Here is a 25,149-nt window from a genome sequence, read left to right as displayed (position 1 = left end):
GGCCTCCCAAAGTGCTGGGATTACAGGCGTGAGCCACTGCGCCCGGCCTGTAAAGTATTTTCAATACACAGAAATACAGTATTTCTCTCTGTAGATGCAGAGAAAAAGGATGGGAAGGATACTCCTCAAACTAATAGTAATAGAGTAGGGTTTGGAGGTGGGTACAGGAGGAACTGTAGCTTTATTAGCATTCAGTATTTCATAGTGAGAATATATTCATCTATTACTTTTCAAATTAGAAATATAGTTTTTTGGGCCAGGTGTGGTGGCTCACACCTGTTATCCTGGCACTTGGGGAGGACAAAGCAGGCAGATAGTTTGAACCCAGGAGTTCAAGACCAGCCTGGGCAAACAGAGATACCCTCCAACTCTACAAATAATAATAATGTTTAAAAAGTCGGGCATGGTAGTGCATGCTTGTGGTTCCAGCTACTAGGGCAGCTGAGATGGGAGGATGGCTTGAGCCCAGAAGGACCAGGCTGCAGTGAGCTGTGATTGCATCACTGCACTCCAGCCTGGGCAACAGAGTAAGACTCTTAAAAAAAAAAAAAAATACAATTTTTGGAAAAGGTAAAGAATCAATAAAATGTAGACATCTGGGTTTATTGCTTAATGACTTGACCTTTTCCTTTGCCTTTCTTTGAAGGATTCTGAAAGACTAATGGAGCAACAAGGAGCACTACTGAAACGGCTGGCGGAGGCCGACTCAGAGAAAGCGGTAACTATGGCTCCCCCTGTCTACTCTAGTGGGTACAGGTGGCAAGGGTGTTGTTCCGCTACAAAGTGTAGAGGTGCTTGGATCAAGGCAGGAGGGGCTGGAGGATTTCGCTGGGTCTTAGTTTCATGATCCGTAAAATGGGCTGATGTCCTCCTGTCCTGCCTGTTCTCTGATAGGCTTGTGTAGTTAGTTACTTGAGACCTTGAACCACAAAGCTGGACACCAACATGAGGGAAGGTAATAATGATGTTGGATTTGTAAATCATCCGTGTCTGTTAAAGCTGGATTTCCTTAGTTGTATTATGGATGGAAAGCCATCAAAAAGTACACACCTTTGGACTCAGTAATCCTAATTCTAGGAGTCTCTCCCAAAGCAGCATGTTTCAAAGTCTATTCATGGAACCCTAAGTTCCTTGAGGAATGCAAGAAACCAAAGGGGAGGTTCCATAGCCAGTTAAATTTGGGAAACCATAGGCTGGCCTAAACATAAAGTTCAACAGCTTTTCCCAAGACTTTTTTGGAGTGTCTGCTGTACTAATGCTTTTGTAAGTCTCCAAGAGAGGGGAGGGAGATGGAGGCCCAGTTTCCCAAGGTGTGGCCTGTGGCCTCTGATGCTTAGTCAAGGAAGGAGTGGAGATGCAGCAAGCTCGGCAATAATGCATTCCCAGCTCAAGAACCCTTGTTAAGTTATGATATACATCAGTAACTTGAAACGTCAAGCAGCTCTTTCGAAAGATATAGAAGATTTAATCATATTGTGGTCAAAATGAGATTTTAGGCTGTGGAACAAAGTAGGCATATGACTTTTTTGTTAAAAGGGTGCTGAGCATATGACTTTTAATATGCATTAACTGGTTATTTCTACATTGGGGTTTACGGGGTTTCTTTGGAGGAGTTTTTTGGTGTGTTCTCAATGTTTTCTACAATTAACATTATTATTGTTCTTAAGTTGTAAAATAAATACATGTTCATTGTTTAAAAAAATTTTTTTAATCCATGTGTTAGGTGTTTCCTACCAGGATATCTGACATGGGCCAATATACGTAGGACCTTGGGCCCCAGTGGCCAGGCACTCAGAAGTCTCTGTCCTCCCTGGGCTGGGCCTCTTTGCCCTTCCCAGGAGGCACCTGACAGCCTGTGTTCTCTTCCAGCGCCTGCTGTTACTGCTGCAAGACAAGGACAAGGAGGTGGAAGAGCTCCTTCAGGAAATACAATGTGAGAAGGTATTGTCCCCAGCAGTTGTGCTTTTTTTTTTGTTTTTTTTTTGTTTTTTTTGAGACAGAGTCTCACTCTGTCGCCAGGCTGGAGTGCACTGGCGCAATCTCAGCTCACTGCAAGCTCTGCCTCCTGGGTTTGAGCGATTCTCCTGCCTCAGCCTCCCAAGTAGCTGGGACTACAGGTGTGCGCCACTATGCCGAGCTAACTTTTGTATTTTTAGTAGAGATGGGGTTTCACCATGTTGGCCAGGATGGTCTTGATTTCTTGACCTTGTGATCTGTCTGCCTTGGCCTCCCAAAATGTTGGGATTACAGGCATGAGCCACTGCGCCCAGCCGCAGTTGTGCATTTTTATGAGCCAGTAGAACATAATGGATATGCAGAGAACTGGGTTCAAATCCTGCCTTTGGGCCGGGTGCAGTGGCTCATGTTGCACTTTTTCTGAGACCAGCCTAGGCCTCTCCCTAGCAATTTGGGAGGCCAATGCAGGAGGATTGATTGAGGCCAGGAGTTCAAGACCATCCTGGGCAACACAGGGAGACCCCCCATCTCTAAAAAATAAAAATTAAAATTAAAAAAAATCAGCCAAGTGTGGTGGCATGCACCTGTAGTTCCAGCTACTCTGGATGCTGAGATGGGAGGATCACTTGAGCCTGGGAGACTGAGGCTGCAATGAGTCGTGGTCACGCCACTGCACTCTAGCCTTGGCAACAGAGTGATACCCTGTATCAAAAAAAAAAAAAAAAAAAAAATTGTTGACCAGGCACGGTGGCTCACGCCTGTAATCCTAGCACTTTGGGAGGCCGAGGAGGGTGGATCACTTGAGGTCAGGAGATGGAGACCAGTCTGGCCAACATGGTGAAACCCTGTCTGTATTAAAAATACAAAAAACTAGTTGGGTTTGATGGCACGTGCCTATAACTCCAGCTACTCAGGAGGCTGAGGCGGAAAAATTGCTGGTGCCCAAGAGGTGGAGGTTGCAGTGAGCCGAGATTGTGCCACTGCACTCCAGCCTGGGAAACAGAGCGCGACTCCGTCTGAAGAAAACAAAAAAAAATATTGTGCCTCCATCACTTTCTCTGTCTCTCCACAGGCTCAAGCAAAGACAGCCTCTGAGCTTTCTAAATCCATGGAGTCCATGCGTGGGCATTTGCAGGCACAGCTTCGGTCCAAAGAAGCTGAGAACAGTCGCCTGTGCATGCAGATCAAGGTACCTGTTGGCCCCACAATTGGGGAAAGAGGAGGCAAGGCCTGCCAATTTGATGTTGGTGGCGGCCTGGCCCAGGTATCACACTCAGGAAGTGTGCCTCCAAAGGTTTCTGAGACAGCTGATGACAAAATACTCAGGCCTCAGAGACATTCTAGGACAGTGGCAAGAGCAATGGACAGAGATCCAGGAGGTGTTGGGCATCCTTCCCAGCAGTGACGGGGTTGTGTGCCATGTCCCCAGGCCTATCACTTAATCCCCTAGGCCCTCAGTTCTCCTAATTACCCAAGAGAAAGGAATGGTCTCTTTGTAGCCCAGGGGTCCTCTGAGGTCATACATCTGCTGAGTGACCAAGGAATTATCTTTGAACACAAGGCTGGGAGTTCAGGGAAGGATTCCAGAGCAGTTCTGACCTAATATCAAGACCCCATGGGCTGAGAGATCCAGGGAGGTATCGGGGGGAGCTGGGAGGGACTTTGTCTCTGGTCTGAGTTAGGGGAGCCTCTCACACAGCTGAGCATCTGTTTTCTGTCTTCCTCGTTTCCTCTTTGCTCTTGCCTTTTCCTCCCTTTCTCCTTCACCCTCTGCTTTGCCTTCCCACAACGTCCTTGTCTCTCTTCTCCCTCTCTGTCTCACCCCTTCCCCCTTCCAGAATCTGGAGCGCAGCGGTAATCAGCACAAGGCAGAAGTGGAGGCCATCATGGAGCAGCTGAAGGAGTTGAAGCAGAAGGGAGACCGAGACAAAGAGAGCTTGAAGAAGGCCATCCGAGCCCAGAAGGAGCGAGCCGAGAAGAGCGAGGAGTACGCTGAGCAGCTGCATGTGCAACTCGCTGACAAGGTCGTAGGCCTGGGGTGCCCAGCTCCTCACCTGCCCTGAGGAGGGCTGCGTGATGGCAGAGGGGTGGTTGGCCAGATGGGTAGTGGAGGGGTGGGTGGATGAGGGATGGTAGTGGTGGAAAGGATAGATGACTGGGGAAGAGGGAGAGGGAGTTAAGGGCATCAAATGGATAAAAGCTGGATGGGTGGGTGGCTGGAGATGATTGGAGGCTTTGTAGGAGAGTTCAGCCACGTCAACTTTGTGGGTGAGAATGATGGTTAAGGAAGGATTTACAAACAGGACACATTTGATTGCTAGAAATCTGGGAGCACTAGCTGAGCTCCCACTGTCACTCCCAGCGCCCTCTAGAAAGGTGAATTCCAGAATGAGGTTTAGGTTACCAGGGTGAGAAACCACCTAGGATGAGCCTGCTCCCAGCTCCTGGCAGCCTCAGCCCGGACACTAGGCTGACAGGCGCTGTTGTCCCGTGTTCCCAGGATCTTTATGTCGCTGAAGCTTTATCCACTCTGGAGTCCTGGAGAAGCCGCTACAACCAAGTTGTAAAAGACAAGGGAGACCTCGAGCTGGAAATTATTGTCTTGAATGAGTACGTCTTAGAGTAGGAGAGGGAATGTGGGGCTGTTGAGGGACTTGGGTGTGCAGGTGGGAGGAGCCTGGTGGCTCAGGGAAGGCCACATGACTGCTGTTTGTACTGTCCGGGCTGGGGGCTGCACTGGGCTGTGATGTGGGCAGCCCTGAGCTGGGCTTTCTGGTTGGAGCTGGGGTGCAGGCTCTGGCCCTAGTCCTGGGGTCCTACCCTACTGTTAGGCACTGGGTAGGGGCCGGGTCTCTGGTCACAGAGGTGTGACTCTGACTTCAGCACCTGGGCCTGAGCCTGTCCCCAGTCTACACAGCATTTGAAATGGGCACCCTGGTGTCCTCATTCCTATTCTTGGGGAATGGGGCAGATGGTGACCCAAGTGTCTTCTCTCTGTTGTCTGCCCAGGGACAGCAGCTGTTTGCCAGTGCCTGCCACTCAGTAGGTCAGTGGTATGGCATGGGAGTAGGGGGCAAAAGTGGCCCCACGTTGCAAGTAACTGAGCTGACACCTTTCTTGCCACTGGCGAACTGTGAGCAGTGACCATTCCATCATTCTCATTTGTTCCTTCATTTATTGGAAAAATATGTATTGAGCATCTACCATATACCAAGCTGCTGTGTGCTGGCCATCAGGGTTATAGCAGTAAGAAGACAAATGCATGCCTTGCCCTCTACTCTGTAGAGGAGATAGGGCTACAAGAGGCACAGACTCCCTGGACTAAGGATAGGTCATGGGGGAGCTCACTTAATCTCCCAGGTCGGGAAAGTCTCTTACTATATTCACCTCAACTTAGCAAACATGTTCTGAGAACCCACTATGTGCCAGGCTGTATGCCAGCTGCTGTCCTTAGGGAGTTCTCTGTCTAGTAGGAGAACATAGATACCTAAGACAGAAGCATACATGGTACAGGGGAGGCGTCAGGGACAAGATGTCTGAACTGGGTTTTTAAGTGTGAGTAGGAGTTTGCCAGGTGAACTTGAGTTGCCAGCAAACTGACGTGTTTGCTTGGTCCTGGTCAGTGTTCAGTGGTGGACTGTAATTGGTCAATACTGAGAGCACGTATTGTGCAAAAGTTTTTTGATGGGTCTGTGGTCAAGATAGAGGAGTAAGTACCTGTGAGCCCCAGGGCTCCTCTTGAGGCCACAATCTCTGCTCTTTGACTGATGGTAGCTTTGCTGAGTGACTGAGGGAGCAGCAGGGAGCGGAAGGGACTGGGGGTGGGGCGGGCGTCCTAAGTTGGCGTCTTTCTCTCTATTTGTGCCTTTTTCCCACACCACACTCATTGCTGTTCCTGCCTGTGCTAGGTGGGTATTCATATGTGAATGAGCCAATCATGGCACCAGCCCCCTGCTGGGGGCACAAAAGCCCAGGGTGCTCAGGGCCTGGCGGGAGAGGAATGCCTAGGTGATAATCCCTGCCCACCAGCCTGGGAGTCCAGGACGGGATTCCAGAAGAGTCTGTCCTAACACCAAGACCTGACAGGCAGAGAGATTCAGGGAGGTGTCGTAGGGAGTTGGGAAGGGATCATGTCCCCGGTCCTTGCCTTCAAAGAGTGTCTTGGTCTCATGAGAGGATCAAGATGGGTACACATCCCTCTCTCTCTCTTATTTTTAAAGCGGAGACAAGGTCTTTCTCTTTCACCCAGGCTATAGTGCAGTGGCACCAGCATAGCTCACTGCAACCTTCAACTGCTGGGCTCAAGCAGTCCTCCTGCCTTGGCCTCCCAAAGCACTGGGACTACAGGTGTGAGCCACTACACCCAGCCCACACTTCTCTTAATAAGTTATTGCTTGTTGTTGAAATGTAGATGGTTTGTTGGAGGGGGAGGTATGGGAGACACATCTTAACGGACGTTGTTCGGAGGTGGGACAGGCATGGGAGTGCCACAGCAGCAATGCTGAGGCAGGGCAGCAGAGTTGCTTCTCAGTATGGAGACTGGGGAGCAGGCAGGCAGTATGTTGAGTGGTGAGAACACTTGGTCCCTCACCACACAATGACCTGGGTTCTTTAGAACCTGTGTAATTGATTGTCTCTGTCTGCTTTCACTTTGTGATCTTCCAGCCGGGTAACAGATCTCGTAAACCAACAACAAACCTTGGAGGAGAAGATGCGGGAAGACCGGGATAGTCTGGTGGAGAGACTACACCGTCAGACTGCTGAGTATTCCGCATTCAAGCTGGAGAATGAGAGACTGAAGGTTCGCGTGAGAGCTGGGGACCAGGCATCTGGGTGGGGCCCAGCGAGCTGATGACCGGGTCTTGTCTTAAGTGGGCCTGGGGGCATCGGACTAAGAGGGAGTCAGAAAAGCCTGGATTTGACCAGGCGTGGTGGTTTAGGCCTGTAATCCCAGCACTTTGGGAGGCCAAGGCAGGTGGATCACTTGAGCATAGGAGTTTGAAAGCAGCCATGGGCAACATGGCGAAATACGGTCTCTACAAAACATACAAAAAGTAGCCAGGCGTGGAGGCATGTGCCTATAATCCCAGCTACTCAGGAGGCTGAGGTGGGAGAATCGCTTGAGCCTGGGAGGTTGAAGCTGCAGTGAGCCAAGATCGCACCTCTACACTCCAGCCTGGAAAACCATCTGCCAGTAACATGATGATTATCTCCATTTGAAATGAGAATAAGGGGCTGGGCGTGGTGACTCACGTCTGTAATCCCAGCACTTTGGGAGGCCGAGGCAGGTGGATCACCTGAGGTCAGGAGGTCAAGACCAGCCTGGCCAACACAGTGAAACCCCATAAAAATACAAAAACAATTAGCTGGGCATGGTGGCGTGTGCCTGTAATCCCAGCTACTCAGGAGACTGAGGCAGGAGAATTGCTTGAGCCCGGGAAGTGGAGGTTGCAGTGAGCTGAGATCGCGCCACTGCACTCCAGCCTGGGCAACAGAGTGAGACGCCATCTCAAAAAAAAAAAAAAAAAGAAATGAGAATAAGGAAACTGAGGCCGAGAGAGAGGTCAAGTTTCTTGTCAAGATTTTGCCCGAGGAAGTATCGGAGTTGAGATTTGAACCCGAGTCTGACTCTGGAGCCCTAGCTCTTAACCTCACCATACCTTCCTTTCAGCCTGCCGGGGCGAGAGGCACCTGAGCAGAGGCCCTAGCTCTTAACCTCACCATACCCTCCTTTCAGCCTGCTGGGACGAGAGGCACCTGAGCAGAGGTTGACATTTCAGAGACAGGTTTTATCTTGCTTTTTTGTTGATCGGGGCAATAATATCTAGCTTTATGTTTTCACTGATTTTGTTTTTTCTTGTTAAGATTGATTGTAAGGGAGAATAACATATGGAAAAGTACACAGATCCTAGAATCTTCATAAAGTGAATATGCTTTATCAGTCATTCTGATTGAACCTTGCCTGCGCCCTAGTGACCTTTCTTGTTACTAATACCCCTGTAAAGGTAACTGCTAGCCCATCTCCTGTCACCACAAGTTAGTTGCCTGCTTTTAACTTTAGAGATTTGAGTAGTTTGAAGACCCTTGGGCCTGGCTTCTACTCCGCAAGTTTGCTGAGTCAGCCCCATTGTTTGTAGCAGTTTATTCATCCTCAGCCCTCCACGGTATGCCGTTATATGAATACACCACAGTACATTTGTCCATTCTACTGTCAGTGGACATTTGGGTTTCCATAGTGTTGCTGTGAACATCTTTGTATGTCTTTAGGTGTACACATTTGGTACATCTTTATTGTCTATATACCTTGAAGTAGAACTGCCAGGTCATCACTGGGTGTGCATAAGTCTATATTTGGTAGATGTCACTGAATAGTAAAGCATGTTACTAAGTAGTAAAGTAGTTATTGGTAGATGTTGCTGAATAGTAAAGTAGTTGAACAAATCTCCACACCTGTCAGTGGTGAGTAAAAGGATAACAGTCGCTCTGGCCTCCTTGGCAATGCTTGGTACTGAGTGTCTATTTTTTTTTTTGAGGATGGAGTCTTGCTCTGTCGCCCAGGCTGGAGTGCAGTGGCCGGATCTCAGCTCACTGCATGCTCCGTCTCCCGGGTTCATGCTATTCTCCTGCCTCAGCCTCCCGAGTAGCTGGGACTACAGGCGCCCACCACCTCGTCCGGCTAGTTTTTTGTGTTTTTTTTAGTAGAGACGGGGTTTCACTGTGTTAGCCAGGATGGTCTCGATCTCCTGACCTTGTGATCCGCCCGTCTCGGCCTCCCAAAGTGCTGGGATTACAGGCTTGAGCCACCGCGCCCGGCCTTTTTTTTTTTTTTTGAGACAGTGTCTCACTGTGTTGCCCAGGCTGGAGTGCAGTTGTGCAATCTCAGCTCGCTGCAACCAACTTCCACCTCCCAGGTTCAAGCGATTCTTCTGCCTCAGCCTCCCAAGTAGCTGGGACTATAGGCGCACGCCAGCACATCTGGCTGATTTTTGTATTTTTAGTAGAGACCCGGCTTCACAGTATTGGCCAGGCTGGTCTCGAACTCCTGACCTCGTGGTCCTCCCGCCTTGGCCTCCCAAAGTGCTGGGATTACAGGCATGAGCCACCGCACCCAGCCCACAACATATTGTTAATTTATAAAGTATGTTACAGCTGGACATGGTGGCTCACGCCTATAATCTCAGCACTTTGGGAGGCTAAGGCGGGCAGATCACGTGAGTTCAGGAGTTTGATATCAGCCTGGCCAACATGGTAAAACCCCATCTCTACCAAAAATATAAAAATTAGCCAGGTGTGGTGTTGTGTGCCTGTAATCCCAGCTACTCCGAAGGCTGAGGCAGGAGAATAGCTTGAACCTGGGAGGCGGAGGTTGCATTGAACTGAGATTGTGTCTTTGCACTCCAGCCTGGGCGACAGAGCGAGACTCCATCTCAAAAATAAACAGCCGGGCGTGGTGGCCCACGCGTGTAATCCCAGCACTTTGGGAGGCGGAGGCGGGTGGATCACAAGGTCAGGAGTTTAAGACGGGCCTGGCCAATATGGTGAAACCCTGTCTCTCCTAAAAATATAAAAATTAGCCAGGCATGGTGGCGGACGCCTATAGTCCCAGCTACTCGGGAGGCTGAGGCAGGAGAATTGCTTGAACTCTGGAGCGGAGGTTGTAGTGAGCTGAGATCAGGCCACTGCACTCCAGCCTGGGCGACAGAGCGAGACTCTGTCAAATAAATAAATAAATAAATAGATAGATAAATAGATAGATAGATAGATAGATAGATAGATAGATAGATAGATAGATAGATAGATGTTACATATAACCTGGCAGATCCCATGGTGGGGAAAAAGTATGTTACATAGCAGTAAGTATAGTATAGTCTCATTCTTTTTGACAGAAAAGAAAAAGTTATGCAGCTATAGATATAAAGCCATATCCCAAGTCATTAAGCATTAGGATTAGTGTGTATTGGTTTTATCTCCATTTTCTTTAATGATTATATATTGCTTTTGGAATAAGAAAAAACAGAAGTAATTTATTTGCATCTCTATTCACCTGAGGTGGTAACATTAGGAGTCTTACCTGCTTCTCGGTGCTTCTCTCAGGCAAAGTGCTTTGTGGGTTAGAGTAGGGGGCCTTTCCTTTGCTGGTTCCTTGGATAGAGTTGAGGGTAGGAGGTCCACCTGTTGCAGAACCTTCCTGTGGGTTACTCATGAGCCATCCCTTCTAGGCCAGCTTTGCTCCAATGGAGGACAAGCTCAACCAGGCACACCTCGAGGTCCAGCAGCTGAAGGCCTCAGTGAAGAACTATGAGGGGATGATTGACAACTATAAGAGTCAGGTAGGCCTCACTGGGGCCCTGGCCCTTCCAAGCAGTGCCCACCCTGCCCCCATCAGACTGGGGGCTCCCTACCAGGCCAATCCCAGGAAGGGTTGGGTATGGAAGATGGTTTTTACCAAAATGTGGCTCTGCCTAAGATGAACCACAGTGTTGTTGGTCCTTAGGTGATGAAGACCAGATTGGAGGCTGATGAAGTAGCTGCCCAGCTAGAACGCTGTGACAAAGAGAACAAGATCCTTAAAGATGAGATGAACAAAGAGATTGAGGCGGTACTGCTTTCCTTCCTTGCTTTCTTTTCCTACCCAATTCCATATCTAACTCAATGACTGTGAGTCTGTTCCCCTTGTTTGCCTTTGACCCTATCTGATTTGGGCAACAAAGATGAGCTCATTTTCTCATTGGTGGACTGATCCACTCTACCCTGTGTCTCTCTCTCCTTTGTCTCTTTCTTGTCTCCTCTCTTCTCTCTCTCATGCTGCTGCTTTGTCTTTTTTTTTTTTTTCCTCTTGGTTTTCTTCTATCTCCTTTTCAATTTCCTTAAAACAACAACAACAACAACAAAACCCTCCTGGCTGGGCGCAGTGGCTCACACCTGTAATCCCAGCACTTTGGGAGACTGAGGCAGGCAGGTCAACTGAGGTTGGGAGTTCAAGACCAGCCTGACCAACATGGCGAAACACCCTGTCTCTACTAAAATACAAAATTAGCCGAGCATGGTGGCACATGCCTGTAATCCCAGCTACTTGGGAGACTGAGGCAGGAGAATTGCTTGAACCTGGGAGGCGGAGGTTGCAGTGAGCCGAGATCGTGCCATTGCACTCCAGCCTGGGCAACAGGAGTAAAATTCTTATCTCAAAAAAAAAAACTCCTGCTTGGAGCGTCCAAGTAGACAGAAATCTACAGTTATGCCAGGTCTTTGGCATGCCTATTTCATTCTATATGGTGTCTTTATTTTGTACCAACCAGAAAATAGGTCTCCCATTCTCTTCCCAAAAAGCCTTATTCTTCTACAGATGGTTTGGCTGATTAGAGCAGGGGGATTATCTTAATGGTTACCTTGGAGATGGGCTGAGTCCAGGCTCAGCCACTAATTTGTTTCATAATCTTGAGCAAGTCAAGCTCCTCTCTGATCCTCAGTCTCCATGTTAAGTACAAGGATGGACTGAGACCAGATATTTCTCACCTTTCCCTCTAACCTGTAGCATTGTGACTGCTTTCCTAGGGGCTTTAGAGTTAGACTAGACTTTTTAATTTTTTTTTTTTTTTTGAGACTGAATCTTGCTGTGTCACCCAGACTGGAGTGCAGTGGCGTGATCTCGGCTCACTGCAACCTCCACTTCCCAGGTTCAAGCGATTCTCCTGCTTCAGCGTCCCAAGTAGCTGGGACTACAGGCATGTGCCACCACTTCCAGCTAATTTTTGTATTTTTAGTAGAGACGGGGTTTCACCATGTTGGCCAGGGTGGTGTCGAACTCCTGACCTCAAATGATCTGCCCCCCTTGGCTTTCCAGAGTGCTGAGATTACAGGCGTGAGCCACTGTGCTTGGCTTGGAGTTAGACTAGACTTTAATCCTGTGTTTACCAGTTTGTAGCTGAATGACCTTGGGCTGATGACTTAGTTCTCTTGATCCTTACTATCCTTATATGGGGACAGCATCACCTGTTTTACAGGTTGTCTGAATTAAATGAGCAAGTGTGCAGAGCCCCTGGTATAACGCCTGGGTCCTGGTGTTTACTGTGTGGTTGCCATTGTTACTGGGTAACTAAATGAATGGCAAGCCACCTGCTCAGTGGCCAGCAGGGAGTGTAGGCCACACTTCTGCTGTGGATTTTGCAGGATCCTCCACTGGGGACTGTGTCAGCCCTGCCCTAACTCTAAAGGACTCTGCCCGGCTCCACTGGGAGGCAGGCCTTTCCCAACTGTGGGTCTTTCCTTCCTGCTTCAGGCACGAAGGCAGTTCCAGTCTCAGCTGGCTGACCTGCAGCAGCTCCCTGACATCCTGAAGATCACGGAGGCGAAGCTGGCTGAGTGCCAAGACCAACTGCAGGGCTATGAGCGGAAGAACATCGACCTCACAGCCATCATATCAGACCTGCGCAGCCGGGTAAGGGACTGGCAGAAAGGGTCCCACGAACTGACCCGAGCAGGGGCCCGCATACCAAGATGAGCTGCATGCCCCCTAAGGGAGGACTACTTCCTTTTTCTTGGCTGCCGCTTTTTAAAAGGAGTGAGCTATCATCAGTGCTGTGAAATAAAAGTCTGGTGTGCCAAATGCCACGTGTTTGCACAAAGTGATTGTAGTTATAGGAGCCGTCACTTGCGTGGAGTCACTGGGCCCTCCTGCTGTTGCCGCCACCCAAGACTGCTGCCTCTGCCTGCCTCTGCCTGTATGCTCTGCTGCTGTCCTCAGCTCCACACCCACAGCTGGGAGGTGCTAGCAGACACCGAGCTGTAGAATTTCTTTTTCTCTTTCTCTTGCTTCAGCTGCTTCTCCTGACTCTGAACAGATTCACTGCCCGAGATTCTGTCCTGAAAGAAGCAAGCAGGCCCTTTCTCCCAGAAGCAGTCTGTCTCTGGGTTACTAGAACCACGCCTACAGTGTCCTACAGTGTCCAAGAAATTATATACCACTCATTTGCAGCATGACTTTGGGCAAGGCCCCTTCCCCACTCTTTTTTTTTTTTTAGATGGAGTCTCGCTCTGTCGCCCAGGCTGGAGTGCAGTGGCGCGATCTCGGCTCACTGCACGCTCCGCCTCCCAGGTTCACGCCATTCTCCTGCCTCAGCCTCCCGAGTAGCTGGGACTACAGGTGCGAGCCACCACGCCCAGCTAATTTTTTGTATTTTTAGTAGAGACAGGGTTTCATCGTGTTAGCCAGGATGGTCTTAATCTCCTGATCGCGTGATCCGCCTGCCTCAGCCTCCCAGAGTACTAGGATTACAGGTGTGAGCCACTGCGCCCAGCTGGCCCCTTCCCCACTCCTGACATGTGTACTTGTGATAATTAGAAAAGGAGCTACCATTTTTTGAGCACCTCTTTTGTGTTCCTGCATTCTCTCATTTAATTCCATCAGGAACTTTGTGAGATGCATGTGTTATTTTCCCCAGTTTACAGAAAGCAGCCCAAGGCATAGAGAGAAGTAATTCCCTACCATCACAGAGCTAGTACTTAGTAAGCAGGGATTGGAACCCAGCCAGCTCTATCTGGTTCCCAACCCGATGTTCTCAGTACTGTAACCTTACAGTGCCTGCCTTCTCCGTTGAACCTGAGCATTCTCAGGGCCTTTTAGCCCTGATAGCTGAGGCTTCTGCATAAAGCAGTCCTCTGGGTCTGGGTACATTCTCAAACTTGCCAACTCAAAAGGATTGACAGATTTCCTGTGGTCTTGCCTGCACTTGTCCCCAGTTAAGAGGAGTTTGAGATCAATAGTACCAGCAACATAACAGGTAAAGCTCTCTGGTTGGTTTGTATGGGCCAGTTAGCCCTGTCAGCTGTTTCTGCCTTCTCATGTCTTTCCTGGATCCTAGCTGGGCCTCTCTGAGTGGCCTCCTCTGATCAAGAAAGCATTTTTGTCATTCTTTAGCATCAAACCTGGTTTCTCCCAGTGTGGGGAGAGCCTTTTGTCTTTGGAGTTGGGCCTAACCTATCCCTGCTGTCCTTTCTCCTCTAGGTTGTGCGTTGAGACTTGGACGCCTGCTGAGGGCACTGTACCCCTTTCCTGGGTGTGGACAACAGGTCATAGGGAGAGGGGAGGGCTCTAGCGGGAAATTCCCTTGTAAACCAGTCTGTGTTCCTGTCATTTTAGATCGAACACCAGGGGGACAAGCTGGAGATGGCGAGAGAGAAACATCAGGCTTCCCAGAAGGAAAATAAACAGCTGAGTCTGAAGGTGGATGAACTGGAGAGGTTAGAGGCACTTGGTCCCATCTCTGTCCTCTTCCTAGGACCTGAGACTTTCAGCCACTTAGCTATTTTTTGCTTAGTGTGCGGAAGTGTTTGAGGGACTCAAGGCCCTGGAAGGTACTAGGCAGACCTCAGAGGAAAAGCTGCTTCCTTTTCAGTGGTAAGCATTGTGGGAGAGAGCAAAGGGGCCTCTCAGCCTGGGGAGATACTCCATGACAGCGTGATCAGGATCAGCCCACCTGTAGGCACCACCTGTCCCAAAAGGCATGCCTGGTCCAAGCATGCCAGCAGGGCCCAGTTTGAATGCAGCAGCCAGTATACTGTGGTGGCCACTTCCCCACTCTTTTCTGCCCTTGCTTGCCAGTCAACCTTCCAAAGACCTTTCTGATCTGACCCTTCTCTGTTATTTACGGATTGTTGGAGGCAGTCAGAGGTCAAGGGTACAGCTTTGGGAATCAGAAGCCCTGGCCTTGGGGCCCAGCTCTGCCACTTACCAGCATTGTGATCTTGAGCAAATCATTTAATTCCTTTGAAGCTCAATTTCCTCTTTTTGAGGAAAGGATCAAGGTAGAGTTAATTTATCTATATCTATCTGTCTGTCTATCAATCAATCAATCAATCAATCAATCACTCTGTCACCCAGGCTGGAGTGCAGTGGTGCAATCTCAGCTCACTGCAACCTCGACCTCCTCGGCTCAAGCGATTCTCCTGCCGCAACCTCCCAAGTAGCTAGGACTACAGACGTACGCCACCACGCCTGGCTAATTTTTGTATTTTTTGTAGAGAAGGGGTTTCGCCGTGTTGCCCAGGCTGCTCCTGAACTGCTGGGCTCAAGTGACCCACCCATCTAGGCCTCCTAGAGTGCTGGGAGTACAGGCAGGAGCCACCACACCTGGCTGATAATAATCTTTTCATGGTGGTAGTGTGAGTCTTCAATGATACAATCCTGGTAAAGGTCCTAGCATGTTACCTGGCATAGAGGAGCACTCAGTATAGCTTAGCATATGTTATTAGTTAGCTGGTATTATCCCAGTTTTAAATATGAGGAAACTGAGCTTGGGGAGAAGTTAAGTGACTTTCCCAGCATCACACTGTTGGTACCTGGCAAAGCATGACTTAGAACCATGACTGTCTTCCTTGAGAGCTTATATGAGCATCTGTAAGAGGTGGGCAAGAGTCCTCCTGCCCTGGTCCCAGCCTTAGTTTCAGAGGTGAAGGTGCCTGAGGTCCTAGGAGGCCCTAAGTGCCCCAGGTGACCAGTGCACTTGCAAAGAGGCTACAACCAAGTGGGCTCCTTCCAGGCTCCACCTTTGCTCTGCCCTCCCGGCCTTGGAAATGCAGCTAGATCCTGCAGGCCCTGCAGAGCTCCTTAAATTGGAAGGCATCCTGGAAGTGCATTGAGGACAGTGTGTGTATATTAGAATGGCCACAGCTGCCCTATGGCTGGTCACACAAGATGTTGAGTGGTGTAGCTGAAGTCCCTTTGCTGTGGGAGGCAGCAGTGAACAGCAGAAGTTGAGGGCTTAGGTTTTGGTTACAGACTTGCCAGCTGTGCTGAATTCAGACCAATGAATTCCCCTCTCTGAGGCTCGGTCTCTTCATCTCTAAAGTGGGGATAATAGTGGTGCCATTTTTCTGAGCTGCAAGTTGCTGTGTTCCATGCGATGCTATCCACACTTAACACAGTCCACAGTCAGTCTCTGCTTGCATTCCCACCCTTCACTCTGTTCTCTAACCAGCTGCACCAGCTGTACAGTTCTTTGGCCACCTTGCTGATCTGCAGATTTCTTTGGCTTATTCCTGTGGCTCCTTGGAGATTCTTGGCATGATGAGATCCCCAGTCCAGGAGAGGCTGGCAGCCCCCTGGCGGGGTGGAACATGACAGGTTGGGGTATGCCCAGGATCTGATTGAGTGCTTCCACCTAGGAAACTGGAGGCGACCAGTGCCCAGAATATCGAGTTCCTACAGGTGATTGCCAAGAGGGAAGAGGCAATCCACCAGTCTCAGCTGCGGCTGGAGGAGAAAACACGCGAATGCGGGACCCTGGCAAGGCAGTTGGAGAGCGCCATTGAAGATGCGAGGAGGCAGGTCAGTCCCGATTTCATGAGTGACTAGCTCTGTGACCTTGGGCAAATCACCTAACCTCTCAGCCTATTTCTCCATCTGAAAAATGGGCACACAGTTGTACCCACTTCATGAATTAGTTGTAAGGATCACATTTTCACTGTAGAGGGCTCAATGCTTGATATCTGATGATTGCTCATTTACTCACTACCCTCTTGAGCTTCACATAGGCTTACCACATCTTAGGTGGTGACTCCTGGAGCATTGGGAAAGGGCAGGCAAAGCTGGGTGGCAGGCATCGTCCCCATAGTTAGTTCCTGCCCCAACATTCTAGAGAACACAGTCCACAATGATGTGCAAGTGCTGTCTGTGAGACCAGATAGTGGGAGAGGCCCAGCCTTCTCTTTGCCAAGTGTTCCCCATGTCCAGTAAACCAGCCTCATATCTGGGCCTTTGAATGTGCAGGTGGAACAAACCAAGGATCATGCGCTGTCTAAGGAGCGAGCAGCCCAGAACAAAATCCTGGACCTTGAGACTCAGCTGAGCAGAACCAAAACTGAACTGAGCCAGCTGCGGCGGAGCCGTGACGATGTGAGTCAGGCTGGTGGGCCGGGCTAGGAGAGTGGGCAGCAGAGCTCACTTCTGTGGGGCCTGTGGGCCAAGGTGTTCTGTTGTTACTGTTTTTGTGAATATGACATGGTTTTATTTTTCTCCAATTACTTTCCAATCCCTTAAGGATATCCTGGGTAGATATTTATTTATTTAGAGACAGAGTCTCCATGTGTCACGCAGGCTGGAGTGCAGTGGCAGTGCCGTGGCATGATCTCAGCTCACTGCAAGCTCCGCCTCCTGGGTTCATGCCATTCTCCTGCCTCAGCTTCCCGAGTAGCTGGGACTACAGGCATGTGCCACCACGCCCGGCTAATTTTTTGTATTTTTAGTAGAGATGGGGTTTCACCGTGTTAGCCAGGATGGTCTCGATCTCCTGACCTTGTGATCCACCCATCTTGGCCTCCCAAAGTGCTGGGATTACAGGCGTGAGCCACCACGCCCAGCCCTATGCTGGTCTTGAACTCCCAGGCTCAGGTGATGATTCTGTCCTGGCCTCCCGAAGTGTTGGGATTATAGGCATGAGGCACTGTGTCTGGCCTTAGAATATTTTCAGAAAGAAACCCCATACCCATTAGAAGTCACTCTGCACTTGCCCCACCCCCACCCCCTGGCAACTCCTAAGAAAGTCCCTATGTCTCCATGGATTTCTATTTTGGACACTGCACAGCGGACCCATGCTCTGTTTCTCCTCATAGGCGGATCGCCGCTACCAGAGCCGGCTGCAAGACCTGAAAGATCGCCTGGAGCAGTCCGAGAGCACCAACCGCAGCATGCAGAACTATGTCCAGTTCCTCAAATCATCATACGCCAACGTGTTTGGGGATGGTCCCTATACCACCTTCTTGACCAGCTCTCCCATCCGCTCCCGATCTCCTCCTGCCTGAGGCCACCTATCAGGGCCTGGAGCCCTGACGGAAGCCGTGGGAACTCCGGAGTTGCCAAGCCATAGCTGGGAAGCCTGGTGGTTTTCCTCTCCCAGTGATAAAATGGGTTCAGGGTCTTGTCCTTAGGTACTAGCTCTAGAAAAGTCCCAGAAGCAGCAGAAGGTGAAGCAGGAAGCACTTGGTTTTCTCCTCCCTGATACAGTCACCTGATGGAAGTTTTAAAATTTCCTCAACAGGCCTTAAGTTTACTACTACAGTAGGGTACCAGATTTTAACTTACCATGACTTTGCTCCCTCCTTTCCGGAGAAAATATTTCCACTGGATTTTTTCCACCAGTCCCCTTACAACCCTCATTGTTTTAGGAATCTCTCTCTCAGGTTTTCTCTGACCTAAACCAGCAGGAGGTCATCCTGGGCTGTGAGCACCATCACTTGCTTTTTTTTTTTTTTTTTTTCTGATTTCACAAGTGTGGTGTTTTCCCAAGGCTCCCTTCCCAAGCTCAGTGCAAACCTCTCACTCCCAAGTTTCTTTGAGGCCACTTGTCCCCAAGCACTTCACAATAGACCCTCGAGGGCTCGTGTCCATTTGGCCTTTTACCAGTGTAATGCCAATTTCATTGATTTTTGTTTCTTTTTGCCTGGTTTGTATCTCCAGAATGCATTTATTCTTGAAATATTTGTGTGATTTTACAAAAAGCTTTTATAATCAGTTACTTAAGGCTCCATTTGATGATTTCCTTTACCCAACCACTCCTCATCCCTCGTCTGAAAAATGATTAAGTAAAATGCTGCAGGAGAGCCAGCAGACATTTTTAAAGTACTTGGTGCCTGAAACATCGGGCTTTCATTTCATTTTAGCTCAGGTTGGTGCTTTCACATTATAATCAGTGAACTGTCAGGAGGGAACAAACTGTAAGAAGGATTGCTTGGTGTTTTAGGGTAGATCACTTCAGCTGTTAGGAAGAGGATGGGATAGTGTACAGTATATATTTTTAAAATGTGAATTGGTTTCTGAATAAGAATCTGGGCCATTTTTGTTCACCATTTTTGTTTGTACCATGCTAACTTCTGCCCTTCTGATTCTAGCTAGTATTAGCCTGGCTGGTCCAGTCTTCTTACCTCTCAGCCACTCTAACTCAACTCTAGAGAATTTCTTCTGTGTTCTTTTTTCTTCTGGAGACAGGGTCTCTGTCACCCACGCTGAGTGCAATGGCGGGAACATGGCTCACTGCAGCCTTGACTTCCCTAGCTCAAGCAATCCTCCCACCTCAGCCTCAACAGTAGCTGAGAGCACAAGCGTATGCCACCATGCCCAACTAATTTTATTATTTTTTGTAGAGACAGATCTCACCACATTGCCCAGGTTGGTCTTGAATTCCTGGGCTCAAGCAAACCTTTCACTTTGGCCCCCCAAAGTGCTGGGATTAGAGGTGTGAGCCACCGTACCCAGCCTTCTCTGTGTTCTTGAATCCACCTAGGCATCTGGATTTCAAAGACCAGAAATCTCTTTTCTCCACCAAATTTTGAGGATATTTATAGTTTCCAGCTTTCAGATTTTCCAACGAAGGTAATTCTAGCTACCATTGCCAAAAAACCAAGCCCATTTTCACACTCTTAATGTAAATGGACATGAACTTATAATAGGTGAAAGGCCTTCCCAAGAAAGGACAATTGACAGACTTCCACCAACATGTATATATATCTGTATAACTCATTATTATTTTTCCCAAACTAAAGAAAACCTCAGTGCAGGGCACTGCTCTGTAACCTCTCTTGGAGTCCCTTGCTGGGACTCTTCCAACAATTTTTCCTTTTAAAATATTTTTATTACAAGAAGTCCAGGGAATTTTAAAAAACTCAAAATGAAAAATGTTCACATTGCTCATACTCTAGAGAGAATCTTTCCTATCTCAAACTGAGATCTCACGAGGTGGTGGACAATGGAAGGGTCAGAAAGTCTGGGGTCCCAGTTAGGGCCATCTCTGGACAACTGTGACTCATTCTATTTTTATTGAGATATAATTCATATAAAATGCACTCCTTTTATTTTTCTGAAACAGGGTCTCCCTCTGTCATCCAAGCTGGTGCAGTGGCATAATCATGGCTCACTACAGCCTCAACCTCCTGGGTTTAAGGGATCCTCCTGCCTCAGCCTTCTGAGTAGCTGGGACCACAGGTGCACACCACCATGCCTGGCTAATTTTGGATTTTTTTTTTGGTAGAGGCAGGTCTCATCATGTTGCCCAGGTTGGTCTCAAACTCCTGGGCTCAAGCAATCCTACCTTGGCCTCCCAAACTGCTGGGATTACAAGCATGAGCCACCATACCTGGCCTAGAATTCACCCTTTTAAAGTGTATATATAGGCTAGGCATGGCCACTCACACCTGTAATCCCAGCACTTCTGGGAGGCCGAGGTGGGTGGATCACCTGAGGTGAGGAGTTCGAGACCAGCCTGGCCAACATGGTGAAACCCTGTCTACCCTGTCTCTATTTTGTATTTGTAAAAAATACAAAAATTAGCCGGGAGTGGTGGTGGATGCCTGTAGTCCCAGCTACTTGAGAGGCTGAAGCAGGAGAATCACTTGAACCCAGGAAGTGGAGGTTGCAGTGATCCAAGATCACGCCACTGCACTCTTACCTGGGCAACGTGGCGAGATTCTGTCTCGAAAAGATAAAGTGTACATATAATTCAGTGGTTTGTAGTATATTCACCAAGTTGTGCAGCCATCACCATTATCTAATTCTAGATCTAGTTTTTTCTTTTTTCGAAATACTGTCACCCGGGCTGCAGTGCAGTGGCACCATCTCGGCTCACTGCAGCCTCTGCCTCCCAGATTCAAGGGATCCTCCTGCATCAGCCTCTGGGACTATAGGTGCATGGCACTGTGCCCGGCTAATTTTTGTATTTTTTGTAGAGACAGGGTTTTGCCATGTTGCCTAGGCTTGTCTCAAACTCATGACCTCAGGTGATCTGCCTGCCTGGGCCTTCCAAAGTGCTGGGATTACAGGCGTGAGCCACCACGCCCAGCCAACCAATTTCATCACTCCCAAAAAGAAACCCCATACCCATTAGCAGTCCCCATTCCCCTCCCCCAGCCCCTGGCAACTAGTCATAAAGCTTCTCTGGCTCTATAGATTTGTCTCTTCTGGACATTTCACATAAATGGAATTGTCTAACATGTGACCATTCATGACTGGCTTCTCTCAGCATAATGCTTTCAAGATTGATGTTGCAGTGTATCATCAGTACTTTATTTTTATGGCCAAATAACATTCCATTATGTAGATAGTGTTTCCTCCTGCCAAACAGGCTGGTTGGGATTCCAAAGAAGCACTATGGCTGGACGCAGTGGCTCATGCCTGTAATCCCAGTGCTTTGGGAGGTCGAGGTGGGTGGATCAGCTGAGGTCAGGAGTTCGACACCAGTCTGACCAACACCGTGTAACCCCATCTCTGCTAAAAATACAAAAATTAGCTGGGCGTGGTAGCAGGCGCCTGTAGTCCCAGCTACACGGGAGGCTGAGGCAGGAGACTCGCTTGAACCCAGGAGGCGGAGCTTGCAGTGAGCCGAGATGGAGCCACTGTACTCCAGCCTGGGGGACAGAGCAAGACTCTGTCTCAAGAAAGAAGCACTAAACCCAAAACATTTATTAGGGAAACTTACAGAGTGGGCTGCAGCAATTCTCACGACAGATAGCGAGAGAGGAGGTGTTTCACCTAGGTACATACCCAGCGAGGGGTCAGGGTGTGGAGTTTATATGAGGGTTTATGGAATTTGGCTAAAGGCAGGGGTCAGTTTCAGCGTTTTGGGCAACAACTTATATATCCTTATTAGTGCCTGGGGATATGCAAGGCCCGTATTTGGTTGCAAGTCTGCAGGAAAAAACTTGCAACTGGCTGGGTCACAGGGCGGTCAAGGCACTCTGATACTTGGTCAGCGCACAGAAAGCGGGGGAACTCGGGAACTGCACACATAGTACTATATTTTATTTATCCATTCACCAATGGATGGACATTTGGGTTGCTTTCACTTTTTGGCTATTATGAATAACACTGCTTGTGAACATTCATGGACAAGTTTTTGTATATACATAGGTTTCATTTCTTTGGTGTATTTTTTATATATATATTTACCTAGGAGAATTGCTGGGTCAAATGGTAATTGTTTAACCTTTTGAGGAACTGCCAGACTGTCTTCCACAGCAGGTGCTTCATTTTACATTCCCATGAGCAGTGTGTGAGGATTCCAGTTTCTGCACAGTCTCAAGGCGCAGACCAATTTTCTGCAGCCCCGGAGATCCTGAGCTAGTGCTTACCTCCGCGGAACGTGACGTCACAGGCAATTCCTCCGCGCAGGCGCACTGGCGGGAGGGCGGGAGCGTTGCTGGAGGCGGGGCACGCAGCCGTTAGGGGCGGGGCTGTGTTGCGCGCGCGCCCCGGAAGCGGAAGCCTGAGCGGCCTTCCCGGCGGCTGATGGGAGGGTTTGTTTGGTCAGAAGCGGCACCTCAGAGAAGCTGCCCCAGAGCCAACCATGCCTTCTGAGGGTCGCTGCTGGGAGACCTTGGAGGCTCTACGCAGTTCCGACAAAGGTCGCCTTTGCTACTACCGCGACTGGCTGCTGCGGGGCGAGGTGAGCGGTGGCCCCAGAGGACGTAGGCCCTTCCGGCCGCTCGCGACCGAACCCTTCTCCTCCCTAGCCCTTGGCACGTTCTGCTTCCGGGAACCCGTGCAGCCTAACAACCTGCATTTATTTCTTGACTTCTGTGGTGTACATCCTTCTGTCCTGGGGTTTCTGTCCTCTCCAGCTTATTTTAGCGTTTCGGGGAGCTCCCCTGACTTCACAGGTGCCCCGCGCTCTGAAGGCTTCACTGCTATCCTCCGCCAGTTGGTCGCCTTCTCCGCCATGCTGTTGTCAAAGCAATCTTGGCCCCAGGCTCAGTTACTGCGTGTCTCATGTGCTGGGAGCTCTAGATTTTGCGACGAACGATTGACACGACCTAATCCTTTGCTGCCAGTGAAATGACCAAATTTCTAGATTGATTTGGCAGACCTGGAAAGTGAATGGGGGCGTGGTCACTGTACCTAGTGTTTGCAAAGCTCTGCACTATAAGTGGAGGGATGCGGAGAGTTAAGGCAGAGCTCCCATTCCCGAGTCGCTGCTAGTTAGCTACAGATAAGACATTGTTCTGCATCCTCAGACTTCTTGGGAAACAATCCTAAAATATTCCCCTGTCTTTTATGTTGTTGACAGTTTTGAAAAATACAGACCTTACATTCTGTAGGTTGACTGCCAGCATAGGTGCTTTCAAACCACCAGACCAAGGTTAAGCAGTCTTGGCAGGAATACTACAGAAATGATGCCATGGCTTTCTCAGAAGGCACACAGATGTCAACCCATCCCAACACTGGTGATGCTAATCTTGATCACCTGGTTACGTTGTTATCTGCCTGGTCTTTCCGTTTAAAATTCGTCATTTTTCCCTTAGTAATTGTTGGTAAGTATTGTGGAGATTACACCAGTATCCTTTTTCTGGGCAAACCTTCATCCTCCATGGCTTTAGCATTCATTGATGTTTTCCACATGAATCGATCACCTCTATGACGTTGCCAGATCCTGTTTCTTTATATCCACTATTCCTTCTGCATTTGTTAGTTGGCATTCCACTGTCAGGAGATGCTTACTTTTCTCTCTTGTTTAGTTATATTGGTATGGACTCATGGATTTCTGTTTTATTCAATGAGTTGTAATCCATTACTTTTATTATTTATTTATTTTATTTTAAATATCCCAGATTTTGTAAGCTTGTATCAAAATATCACAGGCAAGGCTGGGCGTGGTGGCTCACGACCGTAATCCCAGCACTTTGGGAGGCCAAGGGCGACGGATCACTTGAGGTCAAGAGTTCGAGACCAGCCTGGCCAACATGGTGCAACCCCATCTCTACTAAAAATAAAAAAATTAGCCGAGCATGGTGGTGCATGCCTGTAATCCCAGCTACTCCAGAGACTGAGGCATGAGAATTGCTTGAACCCGGGAGGCAGAGATTGCAGTGAGCCGAGATTGTGCTGCTGCTCTCAAGCCTGGGCAACAGAGTGAGACTGTGTCTCAAAAAAAAAAAAAAGTAACCTTGTAAATGTGTACAACGATTATGTATTCATAAGAATTAAAAAGAAAAATGTCCCAGATTTGGCTACATTGGACGATTCATTAAGTTGGTTCCTGTGTTCCTTCCACATGTTTCCATCTTTCATTGACATTTCTTTACTTTTTGGCACAAAAAGGTGTCCCAGGTGCAAGTTTCCCTGTTTCAACCCTGGAATCAGCTATTTCTCCAAAGAGGCTGATTCTTTTGAAGTGGAGGGTGGTGCTGTATTTACAAACCAAGTTCTGGGAGTTTAGTATGTTGAGATTCTTGATTGGGTTCCATTGCTTCTAGGCCTTCTCAGTAGACAGAGCTAGGAAATAGTACATCTCTAAATATGTACACACATCACCACATACACATTTATGTATTATCTATAACTATTTGTGTGTACATACATATTATAAAACCATGACTTCATACTGATAAATGCCACTTCCAACGCAGCACTTCACGTTTCTTTCTATCTAATCTTACCCCATCCATCTTTGTAAATATGTTACCTAGCAGTGAGAAGTTTGGCTCCTGTTACTCTCAATATGTTTACTTATTTGCTCAATCAGTTTACTTTAGCTCATTGTAGCAATCTCCCAACTACTCTGGTTTTTTTATTTATGTATTATATCATAGGTAATCAGTACTTATTTTCTCATACAAAGATGTTCCAGGCTCATCTTACATTTTTCTACCTCCAACTCTGGAACTTACCTTTTCTGCAGAGACCCCTGGTTTCCTTTGATTTAAAATTATATTTACAAACCAAGATCTGGTACTAGATATGATCATTATTACTACTAAGGATGTATATACACATATCCATATCTATTTCCATTTTTTAAAAAATTATTAGGCTGGGTGTGGTGACTCATGCCCATAATCCCAACACTTTGGGACGCTGAGGCGGGACAATTGCTTGAGGCCAGTTCAAGGTGGGCCAGGCTTGGTGTCTCAAACCTGCAGTCCCAGCACTTTGGTAAGCCAAGGTGGGCAGATCACTTGAGCCCAGAAGTTCGAGACCAGCCTGGGAACGTGGAGAAACCTCACCACTACAAAAAATTCAAAAAAATTAACCAGGTGTGCCGGGCGTGGTGGCTCATGCCTGTAATCCCAGCACTTAGGGAGGCCGAGGAGGGCGGATCACCTGAGGTCATGAGTTGGGAGACCAGCCTGACCAACATGGAGAAACCCTGTCTCTACTAAAAATACAAAATTAGCTGGGTGTGGTAGCGCATGCCTGTAATCCCAGCTACTTGG

At 48.5% G+C, this 25,149-nt stretch overlaps 2 protein-coding genes across 11 annotated transcripts in view; both read left to right on the top strand.

The window, feature by feature from the left end:
• Positions 1-18,767, top strand: part of ODF2 (outer dense fiber of sperm tails 2) — a 53,399-nt gene extending 34,632 nt beyond the window's left edge. For 5 of the 10 annotated variants that reach the window (XM_011931276.1, XM_011931280.1, XM_011931274.1 and 2 more), the window contains 9 exons: positions 647-718; positions 1,870-1,941; positions 3,029-3,145; positions 3,795-3,980; positions 4,457-4,566; positions 6,622-6,757; positions 10,176-10,286; positions 10,451-10,555; positions 12,233-12,559. In XM_011931276.1, coding sequence (XP_011786666.1) covers positions 647-718; positions 1,870-1,941; positions 3,029-3,145; positions 3,795-3,980; positions 4,457-4,566; positions 6,622-6,757; positions 10,176-10,286; positions 10,451-10,555; positions 12,233-12,454 — 1,131 coding nt within the window. In that variant the 3' untranslated portion in view covers positions 12,455-12,559. Of the gene's footprint in view, positions 1-646; positions 719-1,869; positions 1,942-3,028; positions 3,146-3,794; positions 3,981-4,456; positions 4,567-6,621; positions 6,758-10,175; positions 10,287-10,450; positions 10,556-12,232; positions 12,560-14,092; positions 14,194-16,116; positions 16,280-16,720; positions 16,847-17,562 lie in introns of those variants that run through there. The other 5 variants (XM_011931273.1, XM_011931272.1, XM_011931271.1 and 2 more) reach the window with 3 other exon arrangements.
• A 3,394-nt stretch (positions 18,768-22,161) lies between these two features.
• Positions 22,162-25,149, top strand: part of GLE1 (GLE1 RNA export mediator) — a 44,217-nt gene continuing 41,229 nt past the window's right edge. The window contains exon 1 of the mRNA XM_011931451.1: positions 22,162-22,382. Coding sequence (XP_011786841.1) covers positions 22,284-22,382 — 99 coding nt within the window. The 5' untranslated portion in view covers positions 22,162-22,283. The remainder of the gene's footprint in view (positions 22,383-25,149) is intronic.

The sequence above is a fragment of the Colobus angolensis genome, unplaced genomic scaffold (assembly GCF_000951035.1).
Source record: "Colobus angolensis palliatus isolate OR3802 unplaced genomic scaffold, Cang.pa_1.0 Scaffold9, whole genome shotgun sequence".
Classification (NCBI taxonomy): Eukaryota; Metazoa; Chordata; class Mammalia; order Primates; family Cercopithecidae; genus Colobus; species Colobus angolensis.
Note: the sequence above shows the minus strand (reverse complement) of the source record. Positions and strands in the feature narration are given on the sequence as shown.